This window comes from Stegodyphus dumicola, chromosome 3, assembly GCF_044657685.1.
Source record: "Stegodyphus dumicola isolate Sdum_Otavi_A_Nest chromosome 3, ASM4465768v1".
In the NCBI taxonomy this organism is placed as follows: Eukaryota; Metazoa; Arthropoda; class Arachnida; order Araneae; family Eresidae; genus Stegodyphus; species Stegodyphus dumicola.
Genome location: NC_140770.1, coordinates 123,861,852 through 123,889,624, shown reverse-complemented (window position 1 = coordinate 123,889,624; position 27,773 = coordinate 123,861,852). Strand labels below are relative to the sequence as shown.

Sequence of the window (27,773 nt, the reverse complement as noted above, 5' to 3'; positions counted from 1 at the left end):
AATTCTCATGTTGCACAAATTAAATTGAGACGTAAGGTGTGAACACAAAATTGCATTCCACAAAGCCATGTTTAGCAAAAATTTATTGTATATGCACAGGAAATGAAACAAATACAGGAATGGCTTGCAAAGACATAGAACTAATTTAATGGTTGTTCACAAAGACAGTTTCCATATTGACAGGATGAGATATGAAAACACAGTAGAACAGAGATACGTGTGACTGTAATGGCTCCATGAATTAGGATCACATGAAATGCATTGATTTGAAAGCATTCTTGTGTAATTCATGGTATAAGATGTATGAATATTAGGTTTACAGTTATCATATTTTGAGGTGTCCCAAGCTAAACTGGAATGCTACTGAATAAAAAAAAGGTACTGTCACTACCCCGAATTCTGCAATAATCTAATGTCCAAAGTCGACAACAAACAAGAGCATCACAAATAGCTCTATCTAAATTAAGAATACAAGATAAAGACAAACAAGAATATAACAAATCTAAAAGTTATCTTAATATTAAATTAGACATAGAGCCCAAAAGTTAATTAAATATATTATTTTAAAATAAAACTCTGTCTGGGGGGACAGTTTTTATTACACATAAATTTGATCTTTTATATCCTAATGATGATAAAGATTATTTTTTAAAAATTCCCTACCACAAAGACTTATTTTTATTGTCAGAAAGAAAATATATTTAACAGCTGTTCACCCCCTACACACAAAAAATATTTTACTTTTTGCTACACTTCAAATGTTTGAGCACTTATTGAAGCATTATTAATGATTAATTCTAGGATATACATAATTTTAATTGATCCCACACAGAAGGAAATATTTTTCATATACACATTGAAAGAATTACTATGAATTAAAATTATTCATATATCTTTTCATAACATTTAATAATTGGGAAAAAAAGGATTTTTTAAAAATGTTACAACTAGAAAAAGAAAATAAACCAAAAATTAAAATTTTAGTTTTAGAAAGAATAAAAAAAAATTTGCTCCTCTAAACACCAACTCAAAGCATAAATTATTTTATGGGTACAGTACCGTAACGAGTATGACAATTTCTAGATATCATGCATATTGAATAACATTGCCTTCACATGACAAACAAATGCAAAATAGAAAGCATGCTTTTAATAATGAGTAAATACTCATATTAAAGTATCTCTTGAAATGCCTAATGGCTTTTAAAAGATACACAGGAACTAAAAAGTGTATTTTCCCCAATTTCATTTTTTTTACCCACTCAGTTATAGGTACTTTACAATCAACATAATATTAAGCATAAAATCAAAACTTATGAAATACATACTTTATTGGCACCAGTTTCTCTTGTGGAAATACCTAACTTAACATGCTGGCGAATTTGAACAGGATAAATTACTTCATAAATTCGACTAGGTATGCTGGCTATGAGTCTCTCATTTTCTGGATAAAGTCTTTTTAGCTTTTCAGCAACTAAAAATACAAACAAATATAATTAATTATAATAAAAATGAGTTTGATTTAATGATTGTTAAAAATAAATAAAAACAACACTTTCAAAATCCAGTACTGTAACAAGTTGCTAAATTCAATAACAAATTATTTAAATAAAGAATTGAACAAAATACTAAGCAAGGTTCATAACTTCACAGAAATTATACACAATGTTTATGAATAGGAAAACGGATTTTTCCAACTTATGAATGTGACTGAAAGCAATGAATTTAATTATTCAATAATTTTAGCATCTACCATTCAACGAGTCCCCTCCCCTGTTAACTTCTATGTATTTACCTACTCAATGAAGAGGCAATGAAGGTGTATAAATTTATTACAATTAGCTCTAGAGATAGAATTCCCACTGCCTTAAATCCTACAATTGAAATACCCAAGAAGAATATGATTCATTATCGCCAATTGCATGACTAATTCGTTAGGTAATTTCTTAATTAGATAGGCTTGGTCTAATCTGTTTCATTTAGTTATTGTGGTATTTAATGGAATAGATATTATGCATCAATACCTATCAATCAAAAGAAAAAGGCACTGCCAGAATAAGCATGGGATAAACTAGATTACAGGCAGACATGTATCATGTCACAAAAGGATGGCCATATCAAGAATATGGTCATACGTTGAACTCAGATTTCTAAAAACTTTTGTAAAAGTGAAGTATTGGATGCTCACCAAATTTATCAATTTTGTTTTTCCAGTGGCAGCTCGTGGCTAAAATTAGTGAGGGTGCTGTTCCAAAAAAATTTAACCTTTGTTTTAAAATTGTGTAAAAGGAAACAAACATGCATAAAAAGAAAATTTATTTTAAAACTTCATAAAATCTTACAAGAAAAAAATTAAACATTTTTTAATTACTTTAACCAAAATTGTTACAGTTCAATCTTTATCTATTCATTTAAAAATGAAATCCATTCTTCTTGTTTTAATCTGCGCGAAAAAATCAATAATTTTCTCCTTGATCTCTGGATGACAACTGAGGAAACGTTTCATTATTGGAAGTAATGCAAGCACATTTAGTCTTTCCGAATGCCTAGTGCTTCTTAGAAAAGTTTTCATTCTTTTCAATGTTGAAAAGCAGCGTTCTGCCTCTGATGTAGTCATGGGAACTCTCAAGAGAATTTTTATTAGTTTCGTAATTTCACTAAGAACACCATCTGGCTTATTTTCAAAGATAAATTTCAGTAGCTCAATTAATTTGCAGTATTCATGGATATCAGACCTACAATAGAATACTTTTAGTTCAGTTTCAAGCTTTTCCTTGTCAATCATTGGATATGCTTCAGTGGTCAGTACTCTTTCTTGTGTAGAATGTGCATTCCTAAAACTAGCGAACATTTCTTGTTAAACAATTTAGCAGCTGCTAAGTGTTTAATGGAAGAATATCTGCGTATAATATCAATACGTAGTTATAAAGTCACATATTTCCTTAGCTTCTGCCATCAGTGTCTTTGAAAGATTCTCACAATACTTTGAATTTCTTAATTCTAAAATAGCAGTTTTGAAATTTGATATATATTCATTAACTTTAAACACTAATTTCTCTGGATGGCATTTAGTTGTATATTATTTCAACATGAGGCATCTGATAAAAAAGCTCTAACTAAAAATTGAAATTATCATCATTTAGATATTTTAAAATTCCTGTTGCTTTTGCAATAGCTTCATCTGCATTTGATGTTGATTGAATTTCAGTAAGGAAATTTTTTAAAGGTTGCAAATTTTCATGAACTCTGTTTATGGTCCTTATGATGAAGTTCCACCTTGTGGAGGAATACCACACGCGCGGAGTAAAAAGAAATCACGTTTCCAACAACATGCCAGAATTGCGGCACTGCAAGAGTGACAATGCTCTTCTCTCTACGTCTGTTGCTTTCTGTGTACGCACGCGCAGAACAGCCAAACACCGCGCCGCTCGAACTGTGACGCGCGCAGTTCCAAACAAACACTTTCGTACCTTTTTCACAAATGGCTACTGATATTACGCTTACGGATTATGTATTGTAAAAGTATAAAGAAAGAATTAAAGACTAAAGGGCACACTATATCAAATATTAAAAATAATAATAAGTGGAAATAGGGGGTGCTGCACTTCCACAGTGCTTATTACGAGTCGCCACTGGATATTTCTTTCTTAGAGTCAAGTGTTGCCTGTTTTTTGAAAACTATTTGTTATTTTTAAAACATGTACCTGGAATGAAATGGAAAATATCTGTGTTACAATGGCACATGGGAAGGGGTTTAACTGCAAATAAGATTAATGTTCTGTGCGCAGTAATGAAATGTGTCAGTAGACAGCCGATGCACAATGCCGAGTTTATGCATTCCTCTTTTTTTTTACTGTATCATAATTCTTATTAAAAAATTAAAATTTTTATTTTAAATTGCTGTGTTTAATAATTTAAAATTTAATTTTATTTAATAATTAATTTGAATAATTTAATTTTAAATAGTGTGTTTTCTTTTGCACAGTGATAATATCTGCTAACATAAGATAAATATCGATAGTTTAGAAAGTGTCAATATGCACCTGATAAGTAGCTTTAATTGTTTTAAGTGCTTATTCTGCTATTTGAATGGTATTAACATCTAGAACACTAAATTATATTATTATTAAACTATTAAACGTTTGAAGAGACAAAAGGAAAATTATAAATTAGTTTACTACATTTATTTTCCACGGCATCAGAAATTGCAACTACTGTAATAAAATTTTGATACAATGATATGAGAAGTCCAAGGAGAATTAGTTAAATGCACATTTTATTTAATTATTTCTAATTTCAAATATAGGCAGTGGTAGAAATATAAACACAAATTTTGGTACTAAGCATTTGTATAAATAAATATTAATGTTAACCTCTAATAAACTAATACATCACATAAAGCTAGTAAGGTACTTACTAATAGGGCGGCTGATATCATCAGACAAGTCATCAAAAGATGACTCGGGAGCTAAAATGTTAAAGAAAGAAAGAAAAGGAAGGAAATTAGGCATTAGAAAAGAAAGTCAGTGTAAAAAAGGACTAATTAAATTCATTTGAAAAGAAAATTAGTAGATTAAGCAAAAGTTTGTAGAGAAGTAATAAAGACACTAATAAACAGTTAGTAAAATGTAGACGCATAAAAAACAGCACATTACAATATTAACAAGCAGTGTAAAAGTAGTTCAAATATAGCAAAATCTTAATATTACAATATAATATTTCATATTTGTTAGGTTAATTGATGACAGGGGAATAATGATGATGAGTAAAACAGCATTAAATTGCCCTAGTAATAAAAATATCCATATGCTATGATACAATGAATGTGTGCAAAGACCTGTACAAATGCTAATACATCTTTATAGCTTAACATTTAAACAACAGAGTGCAACTATAAAAAAGTTATGTTTTTATAGCTAAAGTCGACTCTTTTGACAAAGAATAGTTATTACATTTCTTAGTACATCACGTTAGCTGCCCAACTTTCCCATAAAGTCTCCGATCTGGTATTTACCAGCCTACAACATGAAAAACGATAGCTGAAAAAATGGCAATACCTATTACACTATGTATAGATGTGTGCACAGACTTACACATATGTTAAGACGCCTTTACAGTTTAATATTTTAACATTTAAACAAGAGACTGTAAGAGTTACATTTTTATGGCTAAAGTTCACTCTGTTAATATGGAATACATGCATAGAATATACTCATTAGATTTCTTACTCTTCTGATAATAGCATTAATTAAAATACTTGTAGCTTTTAGAGATAAATTATATATATATAAGAATTAGACTAAATTATTGTTGAATGTAATTAATGTTTTGCAAAAATTCAGCGTATTTCACAAAGTATTTGTATATTGTATGCATAAAGTAATTTGGAAATACAATAATCATTTTAAATTAGGAACGTAAGGAATGTTTAATAATAACCTACCAAAAAATCAGTTGTACTAACATGTATCGAATTCATATAGACAGACGATAACTGCAATTCTGAAGAAATTATGAAATATTTTTACAGAAGCTGATGAACTATATAGAAATTCTACAGAGTTTATAGGTAATGTTTTATACAAATGCTTCTCTATGAAATTCTATAGAAATTTCATAAGATTTCATAAAACAGAGTTTTGTAGAAATGTCGCTTGGCAAAATCTCATAGACATTTTATAAGGCCTTTAGAGAAATCTGAAAATTTTTCAATTTTTACACAAATTTTACTTCTATATGGAATGTAGATACGTTAATGAAGCAGTTAATTAAATCAGAGAAAAAACAGTACTTTATTATTGATCCTAAATTTGAATTGTATAATTACACTGTTGCTGGATCGTTCATAAACATCCATTACTGAGTGGATAGTTTTGGCTGGCGCGTATTTTGTAATTTATCAAGTGTATTTGGTTAATTTGAAAATTAGTGAAGACAGCTCACAATGGACAGCTGAAAGCGTGAATGCTGACGTACGACTCGATCAACGTAAGTGATCAATTGATATTTTCACTAAGAAATCTGGTATTCATTTGGGGCACGACTGAAAGGCAAATTCTGACATTAGACTTCTGAAGCAGAACATTTTAAGTTTCCAAACGAAAAAATTAGTACGACTTTTAAATTTATATGATGGAAAAATAACGGAAAAACTTTCTATTTTACAAGGTCAAGATGGTCATTTGTAGTTTCATTTTAAAATCTTTATTAATCGGATTTTTATTCGAGTCAAAGAACTAAGTGCATAGCTCGCTAATGTTAAATCAAGTATCCAATAATTAAAAAATTAATGCTTAGGAACGAATCATCATGTCTAATGCACATGTGCAATACTGCTAAATTTTACGGTATTTGAATATAGAATAATCCCAATCTTTCACTGTCTGTTTTATTTTTCAGATCAATTAAAATTATGTTTATTATTAATTTATTTACATTTCAAAAATAATTTCGCTGATATAAATAATACAAAATTATAAATAGTACGTATGCCTAAGAAAGCTCTAGAATTCTTTTAGATGAACGCGTACGGCGCGCATATTGGAATAAGTAGTAGTCTATATACATTATGTGAAAATAATTTCATATTATCTACAGACTGATTATTCTGCGTTTATTTCTACGAAGCAAAGACAAAATCTTTACTAATCCCCAAAAAGAAGTCTTTATTAATCCACTAAAAGTGCCCATTTTGTAAAAATAGACTAGATAAACGCGGTGAAGTTATGTTAACTACCTTCCTAAGGAAAGTTTATTTTGTTTTACATGCAGCACAACGGCAATGAGTTATATTTTGTAATTCTTAGAGCATGTTGCAATGCTTTCTGTTTGCAATTTCTTATTTTTGGCAAAAAACGTATCGTTTAAAAGGAACTGTAAATTAACATATGACACCGAACAGAAAAAAAGAGGAAGAAAGAAATATAGACGAAGACAGAACTAAGACGATGGAAAGGTATAAAATAGAAATCTTAAGAAATGCAAGAAAATTTTCAAATAAGAAGAAAAACTGAGAATTTATTTAAAAATAAATTTCTGCTTTCGAAAATGAACATGGCAACTCGTCAAGAAAACAGATCCATAAGGCGGTATATTTAGCTTATCATAAAATTCTATTATTCGGATAATTTTTGGTTTCAATTAATTCGGATATTTCGGATAGTTCTACTACTGCATTTCGATATATAAACACAGAACTTAACATTATTATTAGCAAGTAGGTAAAGTTTGCTTTTCCACATACAGACTGTCAATGTAACAAAACTAACTTCACAGGATTGCTTTCAGGTACTGAAACAAAATTGCTATCTTCAGATTACCTCGGCTCCATCTAAATCAGGGATCAATCGATCAGTTAAATTTGTACGTTCTTCCTGCAAACAGAATGCAACTAGAGAGATACGGTTCCCAACTGAAGACCCTCCATATTAAGCAGAAGGTGGAAACTAGTCCTGAAACACCTCGGAGAGGGAATAGAACAAATTCCTTACTGCTGAAAGCAGACTTACATAAAACGAGTTCTTTCCTGACCCCATCGCTGAACCGGTGCACTGGGCACCTATCAAACCTCGGCTGTTGGAGACCATGACGGGGGAGAGAAAAAAAGACTATAAAACTGTGTTCAAGGACGTCATTTACCGTCTGGGACAGCATAGGCTGCGCTTTCACACAATAGAAACCAGGTTCGTGTTAATGTTCTCCCACAACCACTACTGCGACAGTATAATACTTAGTATATACAACTGCGGGGTAGGATGGCTAACCTGCGGTCAATATTGTAAAATTTTGCGCCTGCGGCGGAGTTTACGAAATTTATAGTTTCATACGCACTGTTACCGCAGTAAAAATTACGAAATCCATTCTGACCCTTCTGAACAAAATCAGTATGGATGGTCACGGCAGCTGTTAAAAGAGGCACGTTGGAATTGTGACGTCATGGTTTCTAATTGGCCAAAAAAGCAATAACTACAAGGCTGTAGAAATCACGTGCGTCCACGTTTAACAAACTCGGTCTCGATGCGCATGGGTACAGACAGACTGACAGCTGTGTCTTCAGTATAGTAAATTTTCAGTACGAGCACAAAAAGAATAATTGTTGATAAAAAGACAATGCAGTGAACAAAACTCCAAATTAATGTGCTTAATTTATCAAAAGCCTGTCTGTCATTGTATTTAAAAAGTACAATGTGAAAAGGCATTATGGAACAAAACAATGATTTTATATGATAATGGTTTGGCTTATGCGATTCTGGCAAAACACTCGAAGGGATATCTATTGAGGGGAGGGATGCTTTAGTGGAGGACTTTTTAAGGGAAACTGGCTCGTATAAACATTACAGAAGGGCGAAAGTAGGAAAAGGCCCATGCAGCCACCCCGTTCGACGGGACTCAAGCCACGGACCGAAGTATCAGTGTTCAGCAACTTTACCGCTTGGCGCTAATCAATTCAATATTACGCAAAGTTCCAACCCTCATTCCCCCATCCAACATACATACTTTCAGATCTAGACATTTAAGAAATTTATATTCCACATAAATCCGACAATCGCAGATATTCAAACATAAGGCAATTTAGCAAACGCCTTATTTTATTTACCATTATTCGGTTACGCATAATCTGAATATTTCAACTGTTTTCTCTTTTCAATACTTAACAATGGTTAATGGTTTTAATTCTGTGGTTCAGCTGGCAGATGCTTGGAACCTAAAACCTAGGCTCTGCAGTTAAAATCGACAAAATAATACAAGGCTTTCAAAGCGTTAACAAAAATACATTTAGCAAATTTTTAACACGAACTTTTTATCAATAAACATGGTAAAATATAATGCAGAGATATTTATAAACATACACAATGAAATAAATGATAATGGTAATAAGGAAAAATTGTAAAGGCATTCATTAAATATTCTATTCTGCAATTTAAATTGAATGCTATGTGATTTATGAACACACAAACACAATCTATCAATAGATTTCACTTGCCACTTTCTAGGTGTCATGCACTATCTAGTTTAATCGCAATTCGCTTAGCTCAAATCCTATGCAGAATAGAATCCGATTTTGCAATCCTTCTTCGTAGCATTCGAAGGTCTCTACAGAGTCAGTCCTCCATCTAACTTCGAATCTCGAAGGATAATCATGAGATTTCTCTCTCTAAGACTTGAAAAATGACTCTCAAGCGAAAAAGTGGCAACGCTTCTAGATGAATGGCAAGAATCTGATAGTGAATCCTTTGGAAGAGAAATACGAATAAAGAGGACACAGGATATATAACCAGATAAAAATAAAAAAATAAAAATGTAAAGGATCTGGCTTCAAAGGAAAGAAAAGTTTTATATGAAGCTATTCCGTTTAGTGCAGAAATAATAAAACTTATATTTGTAAACATTTCGGTTTTAAAATTTAACAACGGTTAAATTTTAAAAATATTAAAAAAACTTTCGAATACTAATAAATAAATAAATTAAATTCTAATTGTAATTGTTTTTTTTCATAAATTATGCACAAGTTTTAAATTGTAAAGGCAATTAAAAAATTAAAATTAACAAAACAATTTAAAAAAATTAAAATCTGAAAGGCTTCAGATTTTAAATTACGTCCAAAGGGGTATTTTTAAAAATTTTTTGTATTACCTTTATTTATTAAATATCATGTTCTCCGCACTTAAATCATGAATTTCAGTTTAACAGCAATATCGCAAAATAATTTTAAAATGACGTACGTTATTCAAAATCGGTGGTTCTAGGTACCGTCATAATGCGAGAAACATACATACATTCACATAGATTCATCATTTTTTAATTTCTTTAAATATAATACAGGGCGATAATATTTGGTGGCAACAATTTGAAAAGTGAAACAACGGTTATTGTGAATCCATGCAAAATGCCGAAACGAAATTAATAGTCCTTTTGGGCAAAATGCCCTTCTGGACTAATAAAAGAATTGGCGTAAATAAAAAATTTTATAAAGAATATAACAATCTTCTTGTAATCTCATTTCTCTCTTCTATTTGTTAAAAAATCGACGAGATTCTTTGTAAGTTTACGTTTAAATTATATTCCCTCCCATAAGTATAGCTGGTAAGTTTCTGCTATATTGATAAAAATAATTAGTTTTACTGGTTATTTGAATTGTTAACGGACAAGTGGCTACAACAATGAAATACGGGTAGTTGTTTATTGGTTCTAATATTACACAATGGGTTAGTTGCATGAATTTTTCCTACGGATAACGCAAATACAAGCCAATTTCTCTTACAAAATTCTCTATGAAGGTATCATTACCCTTATGGAGATAGAATCATACCCTTACGGAGTAATCATAGCAAATGCTACTCCTTTTCTAAACGTAGACTAGACAAACGTGAAAGAAAAACGTGAAAAACGTATTTATCCCTGTGTCCTTATACGTAGTCTCAGCATATCCGACTGGCGACTGAAAGATCAGACATTTAGTTTTCAGTGAGGTTGATGTTGATTTTTTTTAGTATTCCTGTTCACTAGAAACTTTACAGCACTACAGTGTTATGTCACAACTCTCATCTCCGACAGAATATATTTTTCTCGTTAGCTTTACAATAAATACGTACTTTATTTATTTATTTATTTTTGGCTTATCGCATAACCCAAAAGAGTTCTCGTGAATAAACGGTTCAGGCGTAAAGACAGTAATTGGGAGATTTGTTGTACGTATCTGGCCGAACGCACAGTTGATGCGTTCTCGTTTTGTCTTTCTCGGCACCCCCCCCCCAAAAAAAAACCTAGAAAGTCTGTACAAAGATGCTGCAACAAAAAATATAGTAGAACACGGCACCATCCCCAGTGAGTCTCTACAGTGGCAGCCAATGTAAAACCCGGTAGATTTATGTTATCACCTGTATTTGATCTACTATGACTCGTGCCTTTCCTAGAGCCCCTTTACGTGAGGGAGAATATAAATAATTATCCCATTTCCTTGGTGTGTAGTTTCGTGGCTTGTAAGTGATTAGGACGTCCTGTTATCAAATGGAAGACAGAAGTAGATGTCGGCGAGGTGATTTTTCTCATTTCCCCATCCCCGAAAATTCTAATAATTTTTATAGAAGCACATAGTGAACGGTAATTAATCAACCCTTGGATTTACTCTACTGAATCCAATTTTTCTCTCTAGTTGTCCTTCAAGTGGGAGAGAATAAGAAGTATTATCGCATTGATAGCGCTTCCATCCCAACAACTGGTTCGAATCCCGGTGAAGGCACACTGGATTTTTCTCTGTCAAAGGCTTTTTTAATGTTGCCTAGAAAAGTGGGGCAGTACACAATCATCCAAGATTTTCCGATTTATCCGGATGAGCTACGGCCTCATTTCGTTTGGATACTTGAAGTTCCGTATTTCTCCTTTTCACTGCCTAGAAACTTCTTCCTTCGGCGCATAATTAATCGGAACAAAGGGGGAAATGCCAAATCCTTCTTAGAAAACATGATTTATTATTCATGAGAATCGCTAGCAAACATTCCATTACTATCATTTTTTAATACTCAATGACAGTAGTAAGTACCTATGTTGATTTTGTTTACTAATAGATTTCCGGAAGAAAGATATTAAAATTTATTTCCACCTATGATAAGGTATTCCAGAAAAAAATGACTTAATCCCTCGTGCGTGTACATTTTTCACACAATTCTTCCAGAAAACTTTTCTTTTCTGATATCTATGACACTAGCAAAGAATTCGTTTTTCCTGGCTATTTGCCAGATTGTAGTTATTGATTACGTATTACTATATTCATATATTACCTTTCTTCCCCAACACTAAAACCAAACTTTCGACGTGGAAGTTTTTTATTTTTATAGAAAACCGAATCAAATAATAAAGTAGAAAAATACAGTATGAAAAACACGCCCCCCTCCCGTCTTTTTTCTTCGCTGCTTACTCTGTACGTTTTTGCTTAAAAGCGCTTTTTTGCATTTGGAAACTCAGCATAAATTGTGTAGTTTATTTTTATTTTGCCTTTTCTTGCATTCTCCGAACAGTCGTAAGAAACGGCAATTTCGTTTTATTTACTTCTTTTTCATAGGGCATTTCTGCCAGGTTACGCTGTCTCGAAGTTTTAAACTGATGACTGGATGTATGAGGGTTTAAAATTTTACTCTACATTTCAAATTCACAGCATCCGTAACCTTAATTATTTCAGACTATTTTTATTTTGGAACCAAACTGCTTTTTATTACCTGTTAGGTTACTTCAATACAGCAAGGCATTCAAGCGTTGTCGTCTTTTACAGAGTGGGCCGTATTCCCGTTATTCTAAGCCAGACTGGCCCTATTCTCGTCATGCATAAATAATAATAATACCAAGAAAACCCTTGCTGCCAATCCGTTTGTTCAGTTGTTCAAATCCATGCCTGATATGAACAACAGTAGAATCGCCATTGCTAGGAGGACAGGAATGTCGGATGACAAGAAAAGCACACCTATCTAACGGCACCCTGTCATTATCAGTGCCCATACCTTTACGCAAGTCGAAAAGACAGAACTATACTGCCTTGCATAAAAGAGCCAATACCATTATGCACATTCTTTAAAACTAATGGACATCTTTACGCCGTGGTGCCGTTATGTAAGCAGAATTTTCATTTACTTTTCTCGAGTAAAAACCTTACTTGCTTAATGGTGCAAACATCTTTATGTCGGGGTGTCCGTACGAAGGTTTCTATCTTTTTAAAGAGCGGCTGACTTTCGTAAAGGTACAGGAGCCTTTTCGCCAGTACGCTGTTATGAAGTGGTGTCGTAAGATCTATTATTAAAATAAGTCTAAAGAAAAAAGGCGATATTTCATTAACAACTTGACGCAATTAAATATAGGCATACTGCGAATCCGCATCCAGCCTAGCCATATATTTTAAAGTCAGCACTTCAAATTCGAAACTCCCCTCCCCGCATTTACGATCGTTACGTGTGTCGTCATCGCCGCACACACAGACTTACAGGATTTTAAAATGTCAGAGGATTCGACCACCTTCCGCAGCAGTCGTAGTATGCTTAAGAGGTACTTCAAAAGGGGGAGGGACTCATCTTGAAGTGCCTACTCTAAAGTAACAGACTATAAAAGTGAATATCACAACAAACCTAACTCTAAAACATAAATTCTGCTGCAGTTCTTGAATATTTTAAAAATCTAGGCACTGACATAATATTTGGCCATCTTTGATGCAGTCTGTAATATGAATGTTTTGCTGCCTTGTTTATTAATGCGTACCGGCTGAGAATAAATAATATATAAATTCCCTTCGAGAAATGTGTGTTCGCAATCTGACAAACTGCTGGAGACCAGGCTTAATTTCAGTCTGTCTTGGGAGTTAGAAATATCTTTCTCTTTCAGATTATTCATCCCAGTTTTTTATTTTAAATAAGAATACGTGAAACTTTTTTTTTTTTTTTTTTTTTTGTGATGGTTGGGGAGCGGGTACGCAGCGATTAAAGGCAATTTGTAAATTACTATTTGTTTAAATTTAATGCAGTTTTAGCAAACAAATTAGAAACAGTGAATATATAAACAATTTATATATAATCAAGAAATTTATAATAAAAAAATGTACTGAACATGTAGAAATACTGAAACATTCCGCGAAAAACGAAATTCATGAAGTGGTCGCTTTCAAAAACAGGCAAAATTGAATAACATGTTTGTGACGATTTGAATAATAAATAGTGTAAACTGAACGCTTCCAGGTCATCATACGGTAATTATTTGACTTAATTTCAATGTAATAATGATGAAAATGTTCGAAACATTGAGAGAATTGGTAGTCTGAAATATGGTGAAAGTTACAAGGTTACCAGAATTACACACAGACACAAAATGATCAAATGTGTTGGGGGTAGGAGAACAAAACATAATAAAGCACAGAGCATTAAAAAAAATTACATCAGACGTTTAAAAACAAAACAATTATATATCATTAAACTTTATAGATTTTTTAAACCATTAAAAGAAAAGAACAGTTTCTTAAAAAAGACCTGTGAGTATTTTATTGCAAGCGAAAATAATGGCTGCGCTAAAGTTAAGAAACTGAGCTACAATGCATAAGAACAAACATCAGATACTGTAATGACAGCATACATTTCTATGAGAGAGTACCTAATACAGCATCTAAAAATATACAAAATATGCCTTGAAAAAAAGGTCCAGTCGTTCAGCAAGCACTTAAAAACATTTACACATAGCATTTGCTTATAAAAGTTTCAAAGGCTTTAAATCACGTGGTAGGTGTATGAAAGGAAGTGGGAGAGGGAAGAATCTGCATTAAATAGCTTAACACAATTTCTTTTTACAAAAACCACACAAACACACACACACACACACACACACACACACACAAAAAAAAAAAAAAAAAAAAAAGATTTATTTCTCAACGAGCCAACCTCATAAACTGCATATTTCACACGATAAAACGAACAAACGCATTTTTGGCTAAAATTGTCTCATGTGAAATACACAACCACTCCTTCAAATCTCGGAACTACCACACTTGACTGTAATTACGAAAACCCCCTATATCCCCCTCCCTTCCTTCTCCTAAGCATCTCCAGCCATAAATCATGGCGAAATGCAAGATTTTCTTTCCACCTCCAGCGGAGGTGGTTACAGTTAATGCACATTTCTCACTCTTGTCGATAAGCAACATGAAATATTCTGCGGTAGAAAAATGACGTTTGTTTCTTAACGAACCTTTGTTACGCGTAACGTAAAAAGGAAAAAAAAATAAAGCTTTTTTAAAAAATGTAGTTTTCCGTTTGCTTCCCAAAAATAAACGACATTCCCGCCATAGAATTTGTTTTCTAAAACGGGAAAGAGCCCCCCTTCCTGGTAGGAAGGAAAAAAAGGGGGCTTATTTATCATCTCCTCATTTTGAATTGTTAGGCGAAGTATACTTTGATTGAAAATAATGGAGAAAAGCAGAAATGAGATTTTCCCTCTTTTCTCCTAACTATCGGATTCCAATAGTTTCTATTTAAGGTTACGGTCGCGGTTAGATAGCTAGCTCGTTTCCTTTGTGAAGTCAAAGGGCGTCATTTTAAATGAAACTTGGTGAAACTAGAATATGTAACTTGCTTAGAATATTTTAAATCATTTGTCAATTAAATGCCACTTTTACATAATGCATTAAAACATCAACTGAAAAGGATTATTTGCGATATATAAAAGAGTATAATTATTGATAAAATAAATATCTCGTGCACTCGAAAAGAATTTTATTCGGCTCACAAATTTAAATAACTTCCAGATTTAATGGCAAAATCCAAAAATGTAACCATTTATAAATTTTTATTAGTACTAGTGCTGTTTTCCATAATTCCAATAAAGTGTCTGGTATGCAAATGTAAGAGAATAACACTTCCCTGACTCCAATGGACCCAATATTTTATTCCATACGATGTTATAGATTCTTATTCATAAGATTTATTTACATTTTACATGCACGTAGCATCGCGTGACAAAAACTCGAAGTTTGTTTACTTCGCGGAGACTAGAAGGTGTTGCCATTCCGCTTTAACTAAATTTAATTAGAAATGTAACGGAACTGAAGCGACACTACACACCCCCTTCCTAGTGACAGCGATTATGGAAAATAGTCTTTAAAGTGACTGGGGAACTTCACATGTCTGCCGGTTCTAGTAGTCTTAGTTTCATGATGATTTTCTGAAGTTCCTTCAGTGTTCTTGAGTGAAGGTGTTTCCCAAAGTTCCGCTTTCTTGGAATGGGAGTTTTGAAAAGGAATATCAGAATCTTGCACTAGGAAACATGGCTTTAGTCTGTCTATTGAAACTCTTTTAACTTTTCCTTGGATTTCAATATCGAAGTACTTATCCTTTCTTGCTCTTACAGGATACGGTCCAAGATAGACAGGCTGTAGCGACGAATTATTAATGTTGTTGTATAGGAATACGTGAGAACAGTTGGACAGATGTTTAGAAACAAAGACTGTTTTATTTCCATGGGTGGTGGTAGAACTTGGCTTCATAGCTCTTATTATTTTCTGAAGGTTTTGAGAAAATTCAGACTGTTTCATATGAGGTACTGTTGAAAAGAATTCACCAGGTAATGCTAAAGGAGTTCCGTATACAAGTTCTGCGGATGAGCAACCTAAGTCTTCCTTGATGGCAGATCTTATGCCTAATAGAACGAAAGGCAATGCTTCCAGCCATGATTTTGATTCGAGTAGATGATATTTGAGACTTGCTTTTAAAGTTCGGTGTTGTCTTTCGATCAGGCCATTTGCCTGTGGATGGTACGCAGTTGTAGTGTTTGTATGAAAACCAAGATATTTTCCTAAAGCTTGAAAAAGTTGGCTATCAAATTGCCGACCTTGGTCAGATGTTATGCGATTCGGAATTCCAAAGCGTGAAAACCAAGTATAAATCAAAGCTTTAGCAATAGATTCTGCTGATTGATCTTCTAACGGTACCGCTTCGATCCATCGTGTATAACGATCGATGATGGTTAGAAGGTATTTGAATCCTTTGCAAGGAGGTAGCGGATCCACACAGATTACGATGTTATAGATTCTTATTCATAAGATTTATTTACATTTTACATGCACGTAGCATCGCGTGACAAAAACTCGAAGTTTGTTTACTTCGCGGAGACTACAAGGTGTTGCCATTCCGCTTTAACTAAATTTAATTAGAAATGTAACGGAACTGAAGCGACACTACATCCAATAAATATTCTTATGCTTTAAAATTAAAAACATGTCTTTTAATAACTAACTCAGAATATATGATTTTTTTGATGTTGTCCTATGAAAGAGTTTTAGGGAACCTTGGCCTTTTTGACCACTAAAACAATTTTTATTTCAGCTGTTCTTTTCTACCACTAGAGGGCGTTTTAAGCAAGCAGGCAACAGTTTTATATTTGGATTGGACTAGCATGTTCAGAGTCGGGGGGAATCCCTTTCAAATATTGCATTTGCTTCAGTTTTTTGCACTGCACTGGAAGAAAAAAGAGAAATTAATCTTAATATTCAAATAATAAACAGAGAACTGAAGTTTATACTTACAAGAGGTGAAGTTATAAACTTACCCCTCCTCCGGTTTTAAGCTAATGAAGTATCAAAATTCACTATGATCATGCTAAGGCAAAAAACTTCTTATAGTACTTATGTATAATAGGTAGCAAATGAGTTTCCGAAAATCTGAATACAAGCATATTTTCCCGCAAATATTGATCCTATATATGCACTTCTAGGTATAAAATTAATTAAAATAAGAAAGAAAAATATAGTTTCACTACTAAAGGTCATAAATATTACAAGCATTACATAAAGTAACATTAAGTATTACAAACAAACTTAGGGATTAGCCATGGGAAGCCCTCTTAGCCCCATCCAGGCTGATATCTACATGCATCATTATGAATCAAAATTAATTGAAACTTTAAACTTCTCGATATGATTTCGCTACGCAGACGATACTTTTAACCTGTTTGACTGACAGTAATAAAAATGATTTAAATAAAGTTCTCTCAATAATGAATTCCATTGATCAATAATGAATTCCACTGAGACATGCAATTCTCTTCCGTTCCTTGACATTTTGGTCACATGTAACACATCCAACGTCAGTACTACTGTTTACCGTAAACCTTCATCGGTTTTGCCTTTCACCCCACTTCAAATCATGTCATCCAGCTAAACAAAAGTTAGCTTCATTTTACTCATTTGTTTTCCGTGCACTTCAAGTTTGCTTCTCCAAACTGGCTCTTGATCAAGAATCAAATTATTTAAAAGCAGTAGCTATTGACAGGGGCTTTTCACCCAACATTATTAACCAAACAGTTAAAAAATTCTCATCTCAAGACACCAAAAGGCACACTCTTGTTTTAGGAGATTGTAGGAATTATGTTGTCATTCCTTTCTTTCCATCAATTAGCTATAAAATTGCACGTATTTAACAGAAATTTAACTTTCGGGTCGTTTATTCTCCAATCAACAAAATTCTGAGTTCCATACTTAAAGGTCTTATTCCGGATATGAATTCCTGAGGGTATTTACAGGATTCCTTGCTAGTGTGATTTAATTTACATTAGTTAAACTAAGAGAGAATTTAAAATTTCGCGTTAAAGAACATGATGCGCATGTTAGGAAAAGGAAACACAAAAGTCTTCTGTTGCCCAGCATTGTTGGTCCGAAAATCACACTTTCCATTTTTCTGCAGCCAAAATTATTCAAAAAACATCTTCCATTGGTGAATTAAATTTTCTAGAGACGTTTAACATTCAAAAAGTCTTTCTGTTCTAGTTAACGATCCTAATTCCAAACCATCTTTGCCTTCAGCCTTTAAGAAAATTACGTTTTAATTTCCTTGTTTCATCAATAGATGGCGCTAATAGCTTAACTCCTGACAAGCCATTCTTATCTTATCTTTTCACTATTTCTTATTTCGATCATTTGCACTTTGACAACTTGAGGATGATGGTTCGGTAAAACCATCGAAACTAGTTCTGTGAAAATTTCCAAATATAACGCTGATTTTTGTTATTTAACTTCTAAATTAATATGGGTCATAATGTTCAGTAAGTATGAAATTTAGCTTTTTATACAGTCTCGTACAGCAACAATTCTCTACTCTTCAGCCAAAAAATTTATGGAAGGTTCTTTCTTAATTACTATAATATTTTAACTATTTTGCAATGCGCTTACTGTTTTTAATTCCCTCAGCTCGTTAATCAATAACAGACTGGTTACATTTAAATAAATTGCTTTGGCGAAAGTAACTACTTTGAGAATTCACTATGCGAGAAAAAGTGTAGGGGAAATAAACAAATAAGTAAAATTATTATGTTGTATACACTCAGCGGCAAAACTTGTTAAAAAGTGCTTCTTGAAGCCAGTTTCTTAGGCATAATCGTGTTTATGGATTTCGCATGCTACAATAGATTTTATATATTAAATGAAAATACTAAATTTCTTTCGAGATGAAAAAATATTACTCTAATGATTAACAGAATTTATTTCTTTGCATTCACATATTCAGAACTTAGATTAAATTTACATACAGATATCCTTAATTTAGGCGACTAAATGTTTTAAAAAAATCGGAGCATTAAATATATATATATATAAAAATTTTAATGTTGGAACAAAGAAAAATCTACTCAAGTGTAATACAAAAACGTTTTTGGTTCTTTCTTATTAACAAATTCTTCTCTTTCTGCCTTCTTTTCAGTAATTTCTGAGGAGGGATTTTTTGCAATAATTAAATTATGGAAATGTTAAAAGTTTTAACTATTTTAGTTCGCCGACCACCCCAAAAATACTCAAGACTCTGAAGTATATTTCTAATCTAAGTAAAAGAATAAATAAATAAACAAATAAAAAAATTTTTAAAAATCAAAGGATTCAGACTTTAACTCGTACTTAGACGGCTTTTTAAGGTTTACTATGTTCTCATCTTGCAGTTTACCATTCTGGCTCTACCTCTCATTGCTGCTAACACAACCCTTTTTCTTTTGGTTGTTGTTATTTTAACTTTATTTTGGCATTGATGTAGTCTGGGATCGTATCCTAACATGGCCAACAGTAGAAATATTATTTTGTGTCATAACCCTAACCGAACTGGGCCATAACCCTAACCGAACTGTAAACCACCATAGGAACTTGCAAATCCTGCAGACTATACTAATATTCAAATAACTGAATCATGCTTGAGGATTTTGAAACTAAAGATTCTACAAAACATTGCGAAAAACCATGCTACAAATGCTTCCAAGTTATTTCGTTGTAGCATGATAGAAATGCGTTAAAAAATGGATGAGATTTTTGGTTATGCTGCTAGAAATTTGTACCTAAAAGTGAAAATGAAATAAAAGAGACCCTTTTAAGGATCACTCCTGTACTTTTTTTGTAACATTAAACATATTAAATTTAATGGGCTTATTTATGTTGTTTTCATTATTTGCATTTATTTTCATATTTAAAAATAACGTTTTAGTGTCGCCATCTAAGAAATAAATATTAAACTAAAAGCGGTAGATCGCATATTACATCAAAACCAAATTTTAAAAAGTAACATATTTTTAGAATTCACAATAGGATGTTAAGTACTATCATACATTTTTCTATTGTTTTAGTCTTTTCTCAGTTAATTATATCAATGCTCAGTTCTCAGTTCTTAAACTTAATTTAAATAGCTCATCTATGTAACTTTTCTTATTTTCATACCTATGCTGAAAGTCATGGATTCTTATTCCTCAACAATACGGATTCAAGACAAAAAAACTCAACTGTGCATCAACTCTACAGAGTAACGGAGTTGATCTCCTCAGGGCTTCAGTCAAAAAAATCAGCACTGCTGCTATTTTCTTAGACATAGCTAACGCGTTCGATCGTGTTTGGCTTGATAGCCTCATTTACAAACTAATCACACTATGTTTCCCAGAACATATCATAATAATACTTTGTTCCTAACTCTCAGATAGATACTTTATCGTTCGCGTCAATAATACATATTCTACAAAAAAAAAAAAAAAAAAAAAAAAAAAACTACGCTCACGTCCCACAAGGGTCATTATTGGCTCCCGTACTTTTTAACATTTACATAAACGATATTCCTGAAATATCTCCGAAATAAATTTGGCTTTGATAGCTCTTATTCTTTTTCGTGTTACATCCTGGAAGGTCAACAATGTATATAATGTACCTGCATTCATTGCTGAAAGCATATACACACAACTGGAAAAGCAAAGAATCCAAATAATTCTTTTCTACGAAACCTGAGCGAAAAAAACGTTTTCCTGCTGTCAGTGTTTAAAAACAAATGAACTGACTGATATGAAACTGACTGACATCATTCAAATCTACTATACAGCACAGGCTTGAAGTTTGTAAGATATGGGGGCTACCACGACAGAGCTTGCATTACGTACTACAATTTTGATAGCTTTCATCGAGGGGGGAAAAGGAAACTGAGATTGTTACTCTAACTAGATCTCTTTAGAAATGTTCTCGCTAAGCCCAAAATGTTTGAGTCGCAAAATACTGAGCGTTTAGTTTCCTAAAAAGAATTCTTAGAAAGTATCACTAATGGCACTCCTCACTCCTGAAAGCTTCCGTTGATCAAATTTCATCGATCAAAATATGAATACCTCAGTCTTTAAGATGAAACCACAAATTTAACTCCGTGATTCAAGACGTCATTTCACAGCAACAGAGAAATCAGGATCGGAACCAGCACAAGAGAGCAACAAAGAACCTCTACTTTCAATCTAGGGCTATGTGTTGGCAAAAATCGCCATTAGCAACATATGAATGGCAATCTTCAACTTCTTGCTGGCGAATATAGATGGCGACATTAAGTTCGCAAAGCGAATAACACCATTCGCTTTAGGTGGAATAAACTGGATCAAAGAATTCTACAAAACGCTCTTCCATTACAAAAATTAAAATACAAAGGTACTATTTGACCAAGAAAGAAACAGTATGTAACTAATATGGAGTACATTGATTTTCTTAAATTTACGTGACACGCAGAATCGTAGCCATGAAAGGCTGAAAAAAGAAAACCTCTATAGAACACATGCACGCAAAATTATATATTAATGTAATTTTTTAACGCAGTTTAAAAATAAATTGGCGTGTTCCTTCATTTTAACGCTATTATTTTTCCTGTGTATTTGCAAAAATACAGAAACATATTTGCGGCATATGCTTTTAATGGTCATTAACACATTTCCTCAGCAGATCTTCGAGTTACTTTTGGCATTTAGCCTGCAATGTGCTACATTTTTGACTTCAAGAAATTATATTGGCATGCGGAATGAATTATTTAAATTCCTGATGCACACAGTTTCTTCAGGATTCACAACGTGATTCACATGAAATCTTAAACAAAAATAAGCACCAAACGGGGTGGGGGATCACACTGGAAATAATCCAAGATATTAACGACCAGAATAGAAGTTAATTCTCAGTGGTGAATAATAAACGTTAAACTTTTTTAGAACTCGCATTAGTTTGCGCTATATATACATAGTATCTTTCGCAATCACAATAAGAATTCCTTGAACAGAAGATTGCTGTAAATGTTGAAAATAATTTTGTCATTAAAATGTAACACAAAGAAATTATTAAAAAAATAGCCCTGAGTATAAAATACGGGTACGCTGTTTAAGGCGACCACCTCCATAGGAAACCAAAATACTTGGAGCCGTTAGTGAGTCTTTTAGAGAAGTTTCATTGTATGTTTTAAAAAATATTGCTCACTTTCGAGGTAGTTGTTTTAGGCAAGTGGTAACCCTAAGAGATTTTACTCTTAGATTTACTCTCTATATTACATGTTATCATACATTATATGATGGGACCAAAGTATTTAGCAAGGGAGGTCTAAGCAATGATGAGTGTAGGCAATAAAATAGATTGATTTTAATAATTAAAAAAAGTTTTTTAAGTAAAATGTAAAACATATCGATGCAAACAACAAAATAGATTGATTTTTTAAATTAAAAATATTTTTACCTTAAAATGTAAAACCTATCCATGTTAGTAAAAAAAAAAAAAAAAAATTCAAATTTATGTTTGTAAAAATTTTATAAAATCATTTCTAAAAAGTCTGATGCGTACACCACATGACTTTCTTGTATGGAATATTAAATTATACACATTTTTTTCTTGCATTTCATTTGCATCATTTGTGTAAAATATTTTACGTTGGTTACAATTTGTAATTCAAATAAATATATGACTAACTAAATATTAAATTCTTAAACTGACTTTACTTACCAATCATTTTCACAGGTTTAATTAATCATTAAATGACTTACTTTAATTAATTGAAGTGAAAAATTAATTATTTATAAAGTTCCAGTTAATTTACGTGTCCTTAGCTATCAGAACTTTAGTGAAGTGTCTGTTTAAAATATCTTTTTATTCGCTCAAAAAAATACTACAAACGGCCTCTTTCGGCCTTACAGGAAAGCCTTCACTTGGGTTTTAACTTAAGATAGAAAGTAAGGAACTAACTAATTTTAATTAGCTTAACTTTAGCCGATGCCATACAAAAATAACTAACCGAATTGGCCCGTAAATAAACTTCACCGAAGTAAGAATAGGCTTAAAGCAACGACGTGCAGAACACGCTTCTGAGCTCTTCTACGGAAGTGACTGAATTTCCCATTAAATACTGGTTCTACTTCATTTACAGAAAACGCGACAGTGAAATATCATTCTGGCAGGGAGTTGTAGGTGGGAAACAAAAATTTACAAGAAAGGGTTTCAAAATTAAAAATAACTAATTAGAAAATTAAAATAATCCTTACAAATATATGAAAAATTTCAACATTTTCAGAGAAAATTTCCCAAGTAGGATGAAAGCTGAGAATAAATAATAACAACATAGACTCTGTTATTTATCAAATTTTTACTGTTGTTGTTGTTGTCTTGTCCGAGGAGTCAGTGCAGAGGAGTCAAATAAAACCGAAAGTATCCAGAACAGTCGCAGAAACATCAATAACTTTCGAAGAATAGAGGGGTTGGTGGGAGGGAGCTATATTTATACTAAGGAGCCCGGCCAAAATAGCAGGACAGTCGAAGAGATGGTTTGGAGAAAGTTGGATATCAGTACGGTGAGGATAGCTTATTATAATTTCGCTGGCCATCAGGGTTTTAACTTTATCTTCATTCCTTTAACTCTTTCGCCGTTCTCTCCTGTCCGCGAAAATTCCCCCCCCCCAGCGGGGCCGTCTGTTTTTCGTAGCGTGTAATGTTGCTTTCTCTGTCTCATCACAACTTCCCATACATAACTTTTGTAGTGGATGAATGTCAATGAATATTAAGTAAAATTATAAGGAAATAAAGCATAATGGAAAAATAATAATATCTCTGCTTTTCTAACAGCAGAATAATTTGATAACATCTGATCCAGGAGGTCCACTCCTCCCGTTTTGTTGTTGTAATCTTTTACAATTATTGGTTTTTTTTTTACAGTTCTTTTCCGTGTTTCAACATCAATCATCGAGTTATTATGGACTGTACTCATCAAACGTATATAATTCTTGTCTTTCCAATTCACAACCTCGTTTTTTCTCTTTTTCTGCTGAGTAGACGTTAAAACCATCTCTCACTGTCTTGTATCTTATGTAAAATGGCGCGAATATTCATAAAACCCGGGACAAATTCAATTAGAAATAGAATGCCTGATTAGTGCTACCATCTAGGAGGTATAAACTAGAAGAACGCTTGAGGCGCGTTACGGCCGCCCTGCGGAAGTTTCACTTGAACGCGCTAGACGCGTTACGGACGACGAAGAGATTAAAGTGTTTTGTCCTCAGTCTGGCTGTAGTAGTGAAAATGAGACGGTTACAATTTAGGGTAGGAATGGAGTTCTTGATTGATTGAGAGATAAGTCTTCGGCTGCCTATTGCCGCAGCATCGGTAAGGTTGTCCTCAGTCTGGCTGTAGTAGTGAAAATGAGACGGTTACAGTTTAGGGTAGGAATGGAGTTCTTGATTGATTGAGAGATAAGTCTTCGGCTGCCTATTGCCGCAGCATCGGTAAGGTTTCAGCTGCTGGAAAGTTGAGAACTACTTCGGGTGTCTCTGGCAAGACCATCAGCCTGCTCATTTCCGTAAATATCAACAAGCGCCGCTATCCACTGTAATGTGCAGGACCTCTGGACTGCATTTCGATTCTGATAAAGTTAGAGAGAAATTACGAGAAATTATCTTCATCACGGATTGTATATGCTCCTCAGTCAATAGTGTAACAGCTTTAAATAATATTAAAATCTTGTAGTTTAAATAATTTAAATAGATGAACATTAAGGTATTTGTGAATGGCAATATATGAAACCAGACTCGAGTGCCTCGTGCGACTCTCGCACGAAGAATGTAATTTATTTTTAAATGTTAGAATATGTTTTCTCTTCTTGTTTGTATGTCGCCATTTTTTAGTGTTAAATAAAAGTTATTGCTGTGTTCCATCATTGGAGTTGCTTCATATCGCCAAAGAAGTATCATAGTCTTAATTATTTTGGAGGCACCGACAGAGATCGAATAATCGTGCGTATTTTTATTTCATTAGTTCATCACTAAACATAATATTAGTGAGACCAGATTATTACTTCCTGTTGATATTGAATTGCTTTATTTTATTAGTTCATCATTGAACGTAATATTAGTGATACCAGATTATTACTTCCTGTTGATATTAAATTGCCTTATTTTATTAGTTCATCACTGAACGTAACTTCCTGTTGATATTGAATTGTCTTATTTTATTAGTTCATCACTGAACATAATATTAGTGATACCAGGTTATTACTTCCTGTTGATATTGAATTGCCTTATTTTATTAGTTCATCACTGAACGTAATATTAGTGATATCAGGTTATTACTTCCTGTTAACACTGAACTGCCTTATTTGGCACAGCTTTAGTATAGCCCACCCGGAATTTTAAACAAAAAAAAAAAAAAAAAAAATAACGCCAAGAGCGGCGATAAATGATATGATTTGGTAACCGATACTATTCGCCAAATGCAATGTAAACAAGAGGATGGAATGACGGTTACAGTTAATTTAGTAGTCAGTTACATTTATTCAATTTCAATACAAATTACCGACATATTCGTTTACTCAAAGTTTAATGCACTTGCCCTGTATTCTTACTTTTCCGGTATAGATTTCTCTTAAAATTTGTCTCACGCTGCGTCGCAGAAGGAAATACAACATTTTAAATTAGAATTCTACTAAAATTAATATCTAAATACACAATTCGTAACACTGTTATTGGCGAATTGTTTAAAGCTCAGATACCGTGAATACTATTTTGTATATATTTTTTTGGCTACTTGAGGTGATATTTTTGCGTTTACTTATTGCTTGCTCTAAAACTGCTGTTAGTGATGTTGTAATTAAGTATCAGGAGATTATAAAGGAAAATTAACGGTGGGAGTTTTCAAACAAGAGTAAAATTTTGGGAACAGATATTTTATGTATGAATTAACAATAGAGAATGAACTTTTTAGAGGATTTTTGATGGATTGTCGATTATTGAAGGATAGCGTTTTCTGTGAAAAATTAAGATACCATGCTGGTTAATTAGTCAGAAAAAGTCATCAAATGGTAGTATTTGCAAGAAATGTACGGCTGAGAAATCAATTAGGCTAGGATCTCGATTCGCCTGTAGTAAGCTAAATTTTTCTAGAATTTTTTTTTTTACAACGCGAATCAATGGAGTTGCTTATGCGCGAATTTCTGCAATTCTCCGATTTCTTTTAAGTGAAAGCAGATTTCTTAGTATATGAGCAATGCAGAGTTTATCCAATTTCTGATTTTTAAGTGAAAAGTGATCGCTATATACATGGGCAAAGCCAATGCAGTGCGCAATGCTGAGGTTGTGAGCGGTGCCTAGTTTGTGCAATTCTAGGATTTTTTTTTAAGTGAAAATAGATCGATGTGTACATGGGCAGAGCCAACGTAGTGCGTAATGCCGAGGTTGTGCGCGGTGTCCAGTTTGTGCAATTCTAGGATGTTTTTTAAGTGGAAATAGATCGATGTGTACATGGGCAGAGTTAATGTAGTGCGCAATGCCTAGGTTGTGCGCGGTGCCTAGTTTGTGCAATTCTAGAATGTCTTTTTAAGTGGAAATAGATCGATGTGTACATGGGCAAAGCCAATGTAGTGCGCAATGCCGAGATTGCGCGCGGTGCCTAGTTTGTGCAATTCTAGGATTTTTTTAAAGTGGAAATAGATCAATGTGCACATGGGCAAAGCCAATGTAGTGCGCAATGCCGAGGTTGTGAGCGGTGCCTAGTTTGTGCAATTCTAGGATGTTTTTTTAAGTGGAAATAGATCGATGTGTACATGGGTAGAGCCAATGTAGTGCGCAATGATGAGGTTGTGCGCGGTGCCTAGTTTGCGCAATTCTAGGATGTTTTTAAGTGAAAATACATGTACATGGGCAGAGCCAATGTAGTGCGTGGTGCCTAGTTTGTGCAGTTCTAGGATGTTTTTTTAAGTGAAAATTGATCGATGTGTACATGGGCAAAGCCAATGTAGTGCGCTATGCCGAGGTTGTGCGCGGTGCCTAGTTTGTGCAATTATAGGATGTTTTTTAAGTGAAAATAGATCGATGTGTACATGGGCAAAGCCAATGTAGTGCGCGGTGCCTAGTTTGTGCAATTCTAGGATGTTTTTTAAGTGAAAATAGATCGATGTGTACATGGGCAAAGCCAATGTAGTGCGCAATGCCGAGGTTGTGCGCGGTGCCTAGTTTGTGCAATTATAGGATGTTTTTTTAAGTGAAAATAGATCGATGTGTACATGGGCAGAGCCAAGGTAGTGCGCAATGCCGAGGTTGTGCAATTCTCTGATATTTTTAAGGTGGAAATAGATGGATGTGTACATGGACACCGAGCTTTGATGTTTTTCGAGCGAACAGGGATCGTTGTGTATAAAGGAAAACGAGATAATGTGTGATTAATTTATTAGATACTACTACGTACTATGCAACAAAAATCGTCTGAAGTAAGCAATAAAAATATTTTTGGGGGTTTTATTTTTACTCAAAAGCAATTGCCAATAATTTATAAAATCGTCTGCAGTATTTCTCTCCAGTTTGTTTTGGAATTTGTGTGTTTTTCATCTCTGTGCAGCCATGAATGCTAAACGAAAAGAAACTTTGCCTGAAATTCAAGAATTAGTTATTAATTTGCATATTGAACGTGGAAATTCTATTAGAGAAACTGCTGAAACAGTTAACCTGAGTCATTCAACAGTTTTCAATATCATTAAA

General features: G+C 33.2%; 1 protein-coding gene across 3 annotated transcripts in view; it reads right to left on the bottom strand.

The window, feature by feature from the left end:
• The window catches only part of LOC118182622 (disintegrin and metalloproteinase domain-containing protein 11-like), a 368,998-nt gene that overhangs the window by 94,502 nt on the left and 246,723 nt on the right, over nt 1-27,773 (bottom strand). For 2 of the 3 annotated variants that reach the window (XM_035351993.2, XM_085813274.1), the window contains exons 2-3: nt 4,417-4,467; nt 1,328-1,473 (exon numbers count right to left, since the gene is read on the bottom strand). In XM_035351993.2, coding sequence (XP_035207884.2) covers nt 1,328-1,473; nt 4,417-4,467 — 197 coding nt within the window. The remainder of the gene's footprint in view (nt 1-1,327; nt 1,474-4,416; nt 4,468-27,773) is intronic. The other variant, XM_085813275.1, reaches the window with a different exon arrangement.